Here is a 12,824-nt window from a genome sequence, read left to right as displayed (position 1 = left end):
TCCTGAGGTATGGTGGAGCTGCCAGAAACCACATATTGCTTTCCTTCCTTGTGTCAGAATAGAAGTGTGCCAGTGTCCTTGTGCTGCAGGGCTGGGATCAGTCTGAGCTTGCTGCACTGCATCTTCAGGGTAACATAATGGTGCCTACGAGACTGAGGTGGGCCTTTGCATTGCCCAGGGCCAGCCCTCACCTTCAGTGGATGAATAAATTCAAACACTGCTGTACATGTAGCCCTTGAGAGATGTGTGTTTAGAACTGTGTTTTGTAAAAAGTCTGCTTTTTGTAAAAGCAAACAAACAAACAGAACATTAAACATTATTGGTTTTATTAGTGTATGGCCTAGGCATTCCTTTCTTAAGCGTAAGATCAACATTAGGCTTCGGAAGTGATGCTACCACATGTAGGCCAAACTTCACCATTCGGGGAACGCAGTACAATTAACACAAAACAAGTTCAATGTGTGTGTAAAAATGGAAATTTACGTATGTAAATATAAGTCTTCATTAGCTACAATTATGTGGTAAAAAGGTTAGACTTTTTGTACACGTAGTTCAGGAAGAAAGTTTCACAGATAGGCAAGAGAAATGTAATCATCTTTCATAGGTTTATTACCTTGGAATGTTACCTTCAAAACACTTTGTAAATCTTTTGATTTACTTGCCAAAACATACATATGAGAGGTGCTGTGCACTGCTGAGGTCAGTGCACCTGTGGTGCAAAGCTCAGCAGTCTGGTCCTGCCAGCACCCCACTGTTTTGAGATCCCTGTGGGTTCTAGGCAATCAGCTGGGGACACTGTCCCTCAGTGAGGCCGTACAGCTTGCAGCAGCCTGTATCCATGGCATTAGATCATTGCAGCTTTCCAAAGTGGCCAGATTCATGTTGCCTGTTGGGACTAATCCTTGGAGTGGCTAACTGTGTCAAGGAGTCGTTTCTGTCAGGGCTCATCTACCCTGGACTCTTCTGAAAGTTTAATGGTGTAGACAAATGAGTTTTAGCACCCAGGAGCATTCCTTGGCACAGCTTAATTTACTAGTTTGATTGTACTACACAGGCAGGACAAAATCACCTTATTCTTCGGAAGCAAGTAGTGGAGACTCTAATCTACCCATTTGTTACATTATTTTATGAAAAAAAACTCTCAGGCACTTATAGTTGATTTATGAAGCTTCTGAGTTTTCTTTCAGCTTAGTCTTAAAATAATTGCATCTCTAGTACCTTTTAAATATTATTCATATTTTGAAATTAATTGAATTTCCTGCTTCTTATGGATTCTTCTTGTTTATAATATAATTGTAGTTAACTCAAGTAAAAAATGTTGAAGACAGAATGAACAGAAGAAAGTGATAAAAATGCTTTTTGTCTTCAGAGCACTGTACAAACAATAAAAGCTCAGCATGCTTTGGTGGGTTGTACATTGTGCTGTAAGTGAAGATAGTCAAGCAGAGAGGCTCTGTGAATTGTGCAGAGCTGTAGAAGGAACAGGAACTGGTATGAGGAGCAGGACTGCTAGGTTTTGACATGTGTTTTGGTGGGGGAGTTGATTATTTTTATTTTTAGTTTTTAGTTTTCCTGTGGTTTTAGTTGTTGTTCTTGACTTTTTTTTTTTTTGGGCTGGGGGGTGGGGGGGGGTTGGAGGCAGGGTTTGCAACTCCTGTTTGTGGAGGAACAAAAATGTTTGATGTGTAAAGTTACACAATTTAACTAGCCCACTACCATTTTGTGACATTGCTCTTCATCTGATACATAGTCCTTTTGAATTTCATCACAAATGACTGAGTCTTCCCAGAACATAAATCCTTCACCATTTTGGTAAGCCACCTGACAGAGGGCAGGCACACGGTGGGTGCCCAGTAGGTGAGGAGACTGCAGTGGGAAAGCTCTACTGAGCAGGGGCTCTTGCTGCAGGAAGAGAAACAGCATCCTTGTCATCTGCACCCCAGCCATGCAGAAAGAAAAGGAAGTTTGAGCAGAGGGGCTGTGCGTTAATATATGCTAATTCTTCACTGAATTCAGATAGACTGCAAGTGGGTGGCTTCTCTACATGGATCTGAGACGAAGCCGCTGCAGTAAATCTCTTCTACCTACTCTGTTGCTGTGGCCTACTTACAGTGTAAGAGGAGAACTTTATACCACTGCAAACAGTTAGCTCCCTGCACAGAGCTCATTTGTTTGGGACTTGTGTGGGAAGGTGTGTGCTTTATCCTCTCCTGCGTATGTTAGACTGTGCAGAAATGGCTGTAAGTGATTTGCTGCAATCACACCTGGTATAAGGTTGTCACCCTTCAGGGTACCTCACTCTTCTAAAAGCAGGAACATTAAAAAACAAAACTGTTTCCAAATGTAAAAGAAAGTAGTTGTGGAGCTTACAGTTAAAAATTTAATATAATCTAATTGCTGAATTAAAAAATTCCATCTGAGCTATTTCATACCTTTGGATTTAGTAGACTAGCAAAGAGAATAAAATGATTTGGATTTATGCATCTATACTAATGCATTTCTATATACTTCTTAGTAGTACACAGATTTATAAACTGAATTAATAAATCAAATTAGTTGTGTTAATGCATATTTGTACAAAGTACAAAGGCAAATATGCTTTGTTCTGCTAAAATAATATTCTGTTAAATGAGTTTCGCTAAACTAATTGGAGTTTTATGAAAATGTTTGTAAGTCAGTGTATCAAGTAGCAGACATAATGCTGTCTTCCAATTTCCCAGAACAACCAGTAAAAGCAAGACAAATGCAAAGAATAATCTTCCTACAAGATGTCTGGGGAAGCTTTTAGAACCTGATCCCTTTTATCATTTATCAAAGGACTCCATTTTATTGTTATCCAGAAAAGAAATCTCAGACTTGCTGAAAGATATCCAGAAAATAAATCAATATTCGTTTTTCTTTTCTTTTCTTTTCTTTTCTTTTCTTTTCTTTTCTTTTCTTTTCTTTTCTTTTCTTTTCTTTTCTTTTCTTTTCTTTTCTTTTCTTTTCTTTTCTTTTCTTTTCTTTTCTTTTCTTTTCTTTTCTTTTCTTTTCTTTTCTTTTCTTTTCTTTTCTTTTCTTTTCTTTTCTTTTCTTTTCTTTTCTTTTCTTTTCTTTTCTTTTCTTTTCTTTTCTTTTCTTTTCTTTTCTTTTCTTTTTTTCCTGCAATGATAAAATGGTCTTCTGTTCATTTTGTTTCGGAGTTAATGTGACTAGTAAGGGAATAGTGGAAGAGGGAAAACTATGCTGTGTATATAACTTTATTTCACAATTTTACTACAGCAACCCAGTTGGTTCTTTGGAGCTAGTTTCTGACAGCATCATTGTTTTTAAATCTCTTTAAGCAAGAATTCTCAGACTCTGCCATGTGAAAACAATCCCTGCATTTTGAAAATATTTCAATGATTGTTTTCTATTTTGGAAAAAAAAACTAAAAATGATTATAGTCCTAAATAATTTGTTTATACAAGTCAAATACCAAATCAAATAAATGTACTTTTTCATAATCAGCATAAATCACATGACCCAACTCCCATAGTCCAAGCATACAGGATTTGGGTCCAGTTCTGCATTCTAACTTATTTGCTGCCTGAGTGATAAGTGGAAGCATAAAAACAGGCCACTCAGTGTTTGTATTGCTGTTTTCAAATACAGCCTGAATCAGTTGAGGCAGTGGAGTTTTACAGGGACTTCAGTCAGGATAGCACAGTTTCAATGATAGCTAGTGGTGTAGCCCCATTCCCATTTTGCACTTGTCACTCAGACATCTAAAACACAACTTGCATGTCACAACAGATGTGGAAAACAGATGTTTTAAAGATGTGGAACCTGTGGTGTAGAGGGACCACATCTTTTGCTCTAGGGTATAGAGCAGGTCACATATCTTATTCTTGTACCAGCCTGTAATTTGTGTGTAATTATGGAATGTGTGAATTGTACATCACCGGATACATGCAGAAGACTGTAACATAGGTGCTTGCTAACTGTGACATTTTAGATTTGTCTTGAACCCCCAAACTCTTATCAAAGATGCATGTGGCTTGTTTTCCAAAGCCTACACCAATGTAGAGTGTGTGACTAAGTGTACATTTCGAATGCTGAGTATTTGTCTCTCTGTACTCTGTAAGATATGTGCTCTATGATTATTTCAGACACCAAGTACATGGAGACTGGCTTTGCCCTTCTATATGTACAAAGTGATTAATAGAGAGCTCACTCACTTTCCTAGGAATAGAAAACAGGAGTATATATTTTCTTCTTTCATGAATAATCCCTCTCTGCCCTGTTAGATCATTAAAAGGTTATTTAAACTTTCTCTTAACTGCTTCAGAAACTTTATCAATTAACCACATCCCTATCAAATGATAGTGACAAATCAAACTAAATCAAACTACTATACAGTAGCTTTCATTACACAATGACACACTACTGTAAGGGCTGCAGAAAGGGCTTAATTACAAGTCTAGACAGTCTTGAAAAGGGAGAAGAAAAAAAAAACACATACTGTTTTCAGCCTTTTAAAGGTTTAGGGACTGTATTTATAGCCAAAGATGTCCAGTACTGAACTTCTACCCGCAGTTCCTTTCAGAACCCTGCAGGCTTGATTTCATAACAAGTTCAACATGCAAGTCCTAAGGAGATCCTGTGTACTAATAAAGATGGTAGAAATTTTCCCTTTGAAAACAAGAGTGAATCTGGTGCTCGTGAATGTGGCAGTCATACTGTAGGCATGCTTGGCAGAAGTTCATTTGATGATAACTCCACTGGGTCATGAAGAGAAACCACAAAACCCAAAGGCTGTGAGGCTCACAGTCACTCTCACAAATGGAAGCAAAGGTATTTTAGGACCTTCTCCTTACTTGCAGACAGAAGAGAACTTGCAGTGTTGCCAGCAGCAGCCCTGTGCCCATCAGAGAGAGTGCAAGACCCTGGGAGCATAGTATTGCAGTCAAGGGTCAGCAGGTTTCTCATCACTCCATTTAAACGAAGGATAGTGCTCGGCCCCAAACTGTACATCCTGGAGTTAAATACAACCTGAAGTGTATAGAAAGCAGAAAATAGGTCATTTTTTTTTAAGCTGGAGTTAGAAGCATAGCAGGAGTGTGAAGGATAAAGCCAGAAAGGCCAGGACAGAAAATGAGATGCATCTAGCAGGAGATAAGAAGCGTAGCAAAATCAGTCATTCTCATAAGAAGAAATCCAGGTGAAGGAGACATGATGAAAGGAGAAGTGTCTTTTTTTTTTTTTTTAATTTATTATTCTTTTCATTAAAAGTTCAGCTATTACTAGATGCTTAGCACAATTAACACCAGTGACAGAGTGGTAAAATATAAGCCTAGAATAAGAAAAGGCTAGGTTAGAGATCCTTCAAATCATTTAGCCCTTTTTTAATTGGCTGCACCTGGTGAACTCCTTAGTACATTCTTTAAAGAATGAGCTTCTTGAGTCTGAAACAGATTGAACAGTTAACCATTATTTCTCCTAGAGCAGAGGCAGAGAACCATATATAGGTAGTACACATTTCAAGAGGAAGGAAGGGAGGAATTATAGGCCAGCTGGCTTGGTTCTACTTCCCAGAAAATAATCTATGGTAAATAGTAAACAAAGTAATATTAGGCACCTGAGAAATAACAAAACATGGAGATTATCAGTAAGGCAAGTTTTTTCTTAGGATCAAGTCATGCCAGATTAGTCTAATTTTTTCTCAAGCAGTGTAAGAGGCATTATTAATAGGGGCGAAACAGGGGATGTCATGCATACTCGACATGAGTAAAGCTTTTGGTACTTTCACCTGCCAGTCTCAGAGTAAATTAGGGAAATGTGATCAAAAAGCTGTGATTTTAAGCTGGATGGAGTTTAGACTGGCTACATGTACCAAGGGAGTGCTAACAGTGTATCTAGAGATACAAGAGCAGAGGTGCAAGAAAAAATCTTCTTGGATTTGCCTCTTTCACTGCTTTTGTTGGCAGTCCTGGATGACGGAATATAAAGTACACTAATGAAAATTTTGAACAACATGAAATTGGGAAAGGCTGCAAGTATGTTGGAGAGTAGGATTTGAAAAAAAATAACTTCAGTAAAATTCAGTGTCCCTTCTGTACTGCCAATGACAAAATTGTACCTGAACTCGACTAGTCACCAGTAAAAACCTAAGACTGTGATCAAAACAGAAAGGACCAGAAGGTTACACTGGATTAAAAGGCAAACAGGAGTGGGATATATTGCAGAAAAAGGCAAATACTGTTATGAATACATCCTGTAAAATTTGTCAAGCCACAACTGGAATGCATATTTACATTTTGAACACATTGATGCAAATCAATACAGCCTGGAGAAGAGCAACAAGAATGATCATGAGCCTAGAAAAGATGGTCTGTAAGAAAAGACTAAGTCTTTTAGTCTTATGAGGGAAGATTGATCTTGTGCATGCTAAGTACACGAAAGACCTTTGGAAAAAAATGGGGGTGTGGGGGGCAGAACATATGCCTTCTTCATTTATGGTATGTAAGAAACAAAGTAATGTGCTTCATCTGCTCCTGTTGCGATACAGATAAGTCACAGGTCAAGACAGCACAGCCTTGAAATGAATTGCTCAGGGAGGCTGCAGAGTCACTGGTATCAGAGACCTTTAAGTATAAATTGGACAAACAACTGTTGTAGGTGTAATTCATTCTGTCTAGGAGCATGGAGAGGAGTAGATGATTCAGACTGATTTCAGCCCTACTTTTCTACAGTTCTCTGTAATATGTACCATAAATAAAACTAAGAAAAAAGGCCAGAATTTTAAGCAGTCTTCATTCATCCTTTTGTCATAAAATCTTTAAAGTTAGATAGGAACCTTAATTATTAAAGGATTAAACAAACAGAAAACGAAACTCTCATGGAGCAATTAGCAAGAAGCTTTTGAAAAGGGAAGAAAGGAAAAAAAAAATCTTTCTTCTGTAGTCACAGTTAGAGTCACGACAATTGTTCAGTCAAGAGCTGCTGTTGTACGCCACGGGAATACAGGCCAAGGTGAAGGCTGCCTTTATTTGAACTGGTGATTCTTTTAGAAAAGTCTCTGTGTACTGTTCCCAGCTAGTGTCTTGCTGAGTCTATCCTCAAGTTTTTTCAAAGAGTAGTAAGACTATCACGCTCAATTTTGCTAGAATACATTTGTCCCTGATTACCTGAGGTGCTATACAGTGATAAAGCAGTAGCCTACTGTGTGCCTGAAGCCTATACAGTTCACCTGCCTGGCCAGCTTACATCTCTTGTCTTCAGAGCATGTGCAAGGCCCTGTGTTTAGCAAATAGTGTTTTGTCACTATGTATTTTATTTTATTTCATTTCATTTGCATTTACATTCACTTATTTAATATACACTGACACACTGTTCCAGGTCTCTGTTGTTTCTAGTTTCCATTTTATTTTTTCCTGTTCATTTTCTTTTACTAAGTGGAACAGCCATTCCTTATAAGGAATGTTCCTTAAAATCAGTACTGCCTTGCAAGTGCCTTTGCTGTTTAACAAAAAAAAAAAAAAAGAGAGAGAGAGAAACACGTACAGGTACACTAGTACATGAGAAGGCATAGTTTCTCTTCCCTGTGCCATTGGCCAACTCAGCTGATCTGATGAAATAACCGTACATGGAGAAGACTTCTTCCACAAGGCTTCTTCCACAGGTCTTGTTCTGATATCCTGTGGTGGCCTCTCTTCATCTACATCTCATCAGGCCAGACCAAAGGCTGTTATTCTATCAGTAAATGTAACATTTGATACATTGATGTTACAGGACATAACCAGATTTAAATATACCCATGTAATGTTGCCATGGAAATATAACACTATGATTTAAAAATAAATTTTCTGTATCCACCTTATTTCACTAACACAAATAAGCAAAGCTGCAATCAGACGACTGCTATGCCCATATTTTCTTCTAGTGCGTTACCTACTGAAAATCAGAAAAAAGTGGAAACAGGACTTTTTTAGCTACTGAAAGAATCTCTCTTCACGTTATAATCACATTTTACATGCATGCTATGCTAAATTGTTGTACAGCACTCTGCAGTTAAATCTCTCCGTCCATCCATAGAATGCAAATGTTTTTCATGTTTCATCTGCATTTTACAGGTGGGGAAAATTATGGAACTCAGCAAAGCCTAGATCATAAAGAGAGTCAGTATCACCACTTCTGACTAGATAGATAGGCCATGATCTTCACTTTTAATCACGCTATTTAGCCGTTGAGAGACATAACATTTAAACAGTAGAGCACGGGTTAACTATTCTAGTATGAGAGTATGTAATGCCCAAAGCTATACTCTGAAGTGGGAGACAGAAACAATTGTCTTTGAACTTATGCTGCAGAGGCACTGCCTGTAAAGGAAAGTTCTATTCATTAAAATCAATATGTGAGAAATGAAGTGAAGAGAAATCAAAATAAAGCATATGTAAATTGAAATAGGTGCTATACAAAGAGAATTATGCTAATTTAACTAAATCAATTTCTAATTAGACAATAAAAAAAACAGTAAAAACTTCTAGAAAACAGTAAATCTCAGAATACTGTTCACTTTCATAAAAGGCAATGTAATTACCAAGTAGTCTTCGATACCAGGAGCTACTGTGTTATGTGGTGAGCAGAGCTGGTGGGTGTACTCTCTTCACTTTGCCTATTGGGACTGGTGAAAATTAGCAAACAAGGCCCAGGGTCCAACCATCAACCTGACCTTGATTAGGTTTGGTCAAGGTCAGGTTGATGGTTGGACACATCTCTTCAATACCTAAAAGGATAGGGAATCTACCACCTCTCTGAGGAGCCTGACCACCCTCTCTGTGAAGAAATTCTTCCTGACATCCAATCTGAACCCCTCTTGGAACAACTTGAGACCATTTCCTCCCCTTTTATCAGTTGTCAAACAAGAAAAAAGACCGACAACCTCCTTGCTTCAACCTTCTTTCAGGTAGTTATAGGGAGGGATGAGGTCTCTCCTTAGCCTCCTTTTCTCCAGTCTAAACTACTTCAGGTCCCTCAACTGCTCCTCATAAGTCTAGTCTTCTCATCTCCTCATCATCTTTTTTGTTCTTTGCACACTAATGGAAAGGGGAAAAGTAAGGCCACTGCCTGGTCTGGAGACCTTCAGTAACAAGGCTGTTGGGAGACAGGTACATTTTAAAGAACTCCAGTGAGAAACCTCTCACCTCCATATGGACAGCTGATACTGTTGTGTTGTTGAAGAATGGGCTTTCTTCATCAGTGAAAATACTGTGTTCTTGTTGTTATTGCTTCTGTTTATTCTATTTGTCCCTTTTTCCATTGGTTCACAATGTAACTGTTGACTATATAGGCTCACCTCAACAAAATTTGACAAAACGCTTGGTCTGAAAGACACAAGATGCCAACAAGATGTCTGTTAAACATACGACTTGGCAGCTTGAGGCAGCCCCAGCCATATGCAGTACATTTGCCAGTAGCTGAGAGACAACAGCAGGCTGGTGAGCCAGCATACTTGTGGGTCTTGACTAGTCTGAGCACCACATCCTGTGCCCAGATATGAAGTCAAGCAAAAGAAACTACAGAAGAGAGAGGACAAAACAGAGGGAACTGAGGTCAGGGATTGTAGCAACCATGAAAGGATCTACACTTCCACATGGAGAGGGCAGAGGAGGTGAGGGTATTACTGGGGGGAGGGAGTGGGCAGGAGATCTGGGCTGGGATGTTGGGAGATAAGGTGAGATGTGGTGGAGGGGACAGAGAGAGCCATGAATGTAGCTAGACATTGATTAGGTTATTACATCTGTTGCACTCCCACCTGCATCCTGCCCGTTTTCTTCATAAGGTGAGCTGGATAGAGGAGGTTATTTTCCTTACAGATCTTACAGATGTATAATGAAAAGGAGTTCACACTGCAAATTCAGTACAAATCTGTCAATAAATCAATAAGTCATGAAACGAAAACACAGTTAGCAGGCATAGTTGTTTACAGTTCTTGAAGTATGTGAGAAGGAGTCCTGTGAGCCTGGCTCACTTTATGACTTAACACAGGAAAAGCTGAACAGCTTTTCCACTGCTTTTTCCAAATTTCACTTTCACAAAAATGGACTTTTTAGAAGAGAAGAAAATTTTGATGTTTTCAGCCTCAAACCATAAAATATTTTTAAGTTATAGGCATGTGTAAAAAATGACCTGCTAAAAGACTTTCTGCAAACTTGGCTGGATCATTTCTCTGCACAAATTTGGTCTAAACTATTCCATGTGAAAGAATTGGAAGTGTCTGCTTTCCACTGAGTGGTTGCAAAATATCTGTTCCTTCTCACTCCTACAACTTCAGCTAAACTGACCTGCAGTGTGTGAACACAAATCAGTTCAGAAATCTTTCTGTCCACTCCAGTAGAGCACACTCCCTGTTTCTATTACTACTGCATGTCAGACACATTAGTGGTATAAACTGTGGTAGCCTCTTTGTCGCAGTTATGTCTTCACTGGAAGATAAAGATGTATTCTTATCCAGGTTAGATGTGATTATGTGCATCCGTGCAGATATGACCACAATAAACGATGTAGCAGAGTGCAATCCATCAGTTTTGTATAACTAATTAGCCATATCATTGTATAAAACACAGGTGGGACAAGTACTTAGATTTCACTGTGAAGTAAATTAGATTATAGTCTTTGGCCTATCTCCACTAGCAACATCATGATTAATACTGATACTTTATGATTTTAGAGGAAGTCAACAAAATATATTTATTGCACTGTAAGAAACACACTCTTAAAAAGCATTCAATGTCAGTAAAATGATGCTTATGGAAAGAGCTATATATTTATACTTAATGTTACTTAATCACTGGCAACTTTGGAAACTTTTGATGCACAGTCAAAAGTACATCTCAGATGCTAACTCAAGTGAACATTGTAACTGTACTTTCCAGACAAATGTTCAACAATTTGCGATTTGCTGCCTAGTAGTGCACACACTATGTTTGTTTTTTTCAATAGGGAAAACACATCTGAGAGGTTCTACTAAAATGTAGACCAGGAAGTTTTCAAATAAGATAGATACTCTGATTTTTCCCTTAAGCATCATATTTCCAAGGTTTTAGAGATTTCTGCTGCAGAAAGAAAATAAGAAAAGAAAGAAAATCAAGAAATACAGAATTTGTTTCACTAGTTTATCATTGTTATACCTTTTTTCATTGTTATCCCTAGCAATGTAGAAAGTGCCCATATATATGCCAGAAGTGCTTCCTTCTGTTATGGCAAGGCAAGGACAACATCTATACAGGAATTTAGTGAAGAGTGAGTTCACATGTACTGTACAAGCTTCACCAAGACAGGTGGAAATCTGTGCACCTACAACTGTGTGGTATTAAAACCTTCTAGAAGTCTTGGTCAAGAGACCATAAGTATTTTATAGTTGACAGAGTGCACGTGCTACATTTTTTCTTTTCAAAGTTTTCTATTTAATAGTTTAATAGTTATATGACTATTTTTTGATTATCTCTTAGAATGTTGTAATATGCAGAAGCTGCCTTTCTCTGAGGCAGACTTCTGTATCTCAGCATCGATTAGATTACTTCCTAGAAGTTACCACTGTATTAAAAGGTCAGCAACATTTTCTGAGAAGCTTTTCTTCTCATACGGACGTGATGCCATCTTTGCCTTCCCAATTTTCATTTTCCTATCCAGATCTCAATACGTATCTAAGGATTCTGTGCTGAGCAAATTTGCAGAAAAAAGCTGATGAAAGTTAGTTAACTGACTGTGTCTCATAGGTAGCAGCCAATGAACTGCTGCTATAGATTATTAGGAAGTTGTTAACTCGTACTTGACAGTAATCTTATGCTGAGGTAAATGTTTTAACATTTTCTTTTTGCAGTACCTGCATGCAAATGGGATTGTGCACCGTGACTTGAAGCCAGAAAATCTACTCTATGCAACACCAGCACCAGATGCACCACTGAAAATTGGTAAGCACCATTAAATAGTTGCTTCCCTAATTCCTTTGTACCAGTAGTATGTGCTAACTGTATATGCTTCTCACCACTACTTTATTGTAATCTAATGCTAATGCTCAGATGAACAGCATATTTCTTCTTCAGCAGCGTTGTTGTGAATGGTGTTTTAAAAACAAACACAAAGCTAGCCTCTTGTCCTGGGAAATTTACAGCTAAAACCATGCAGAAAGTGGCAGATGATAAAGAGTGTGGGAGGAACAAGATGGATCATGAGATTAGCGTACGGTTGTGTACATCACTTCTCTGTCCCTATTTTGTTAAACTAGTATTTTAAAGGAAAAGATTCATGGAGGGGTGAGAAGATAGAGGTGAGGTCAGGCTCTCCTGAGCGGGGATGTATTATGCCAATGCCCTCAGGAGCAGCAGCCACTTGCCTAGGGCCTGACCTCCAAAGCTAGGTATGCCCAGCTCTTGTTGGAGCAAAGAGGAGCTCTGAAGAAGCCTGCTGGTGTGGTGTGGTGTGGTGTTGTGTTGTACTATGCTGTGCTGTACTGTTTCGTGTTGTGTTCTTCTCTGCTCTGCTGTGTTCAGCCATGGGCAGCTCCTGGGCTAGGTCATACAGAGCAGTGAAGTACTCCCTGGTGGAAAGTGGGCTGTGGCAGTTCAGATGTGTTAAGCTGGAAAAGGACTGATATGTACATGCTAAAAGAAAAACAACAAAAGCCCTGAGCCTCCTGCTCTCTTCTTCTGAAAGAAACAGAGCTCTGCCATGCACCCAGCAGGTGATACTCCAAGTGTGCAGTGCTCCTGAACTGCAATCAGTTTAGAAATACCGCCTCGTGCTGCCTTGCCAGGGAGCATGTGAGCATGCAAGGAGTGAAAGTGTTGCCATGTTCATCGTGC

The 12,824-nt window shown here is 38.8% G+C and overlaps 1 protein-coding gene across 3 annotated transcripts in view; it reads left to right on the top strand.

Moving 5' to 3' along the window:
* The window catches only part of CAMK4 (calcium/calmodulin dependent protein kinase IV), a 156,224-nt gene that overhangs the window by 129,519 nt on the left and 13,881 nt on the right, over positions 1-12,824 (top strand). For all 3 annotated transcript variants that reach the window (XR_013943275.1, XM_080573223.1, XM_080573225.1), the window contains one exon: positions 11,843-11,933. Coding sequence is in view for 2 of the 3 variants with exons in the window: in XM_080573223.1 (XP_080429349.1) it covers positions 11,843-11,933 (91 nt within the window). In the remaining variant the exon portion in view is untranslated. The remainder of the gene's footprint in view (positions 1-11,842; positions 11,934-12,824) is intronic.

Source organism: Anser brachyrhynchus, assembly GCF_964034855.1.
Source record: "Anser brachyrhynchus genome assembly, chromosome: Z".
Taxonomy (NCBI): Eukaryota; Metazoa; Chordata; class Aves; order Anseriformes; family Anatidae; genus Anser; species Anser brachyrhynchus.
This window is presented reverse-complemented; position numbering and strand designations above follow the sequence as displayed.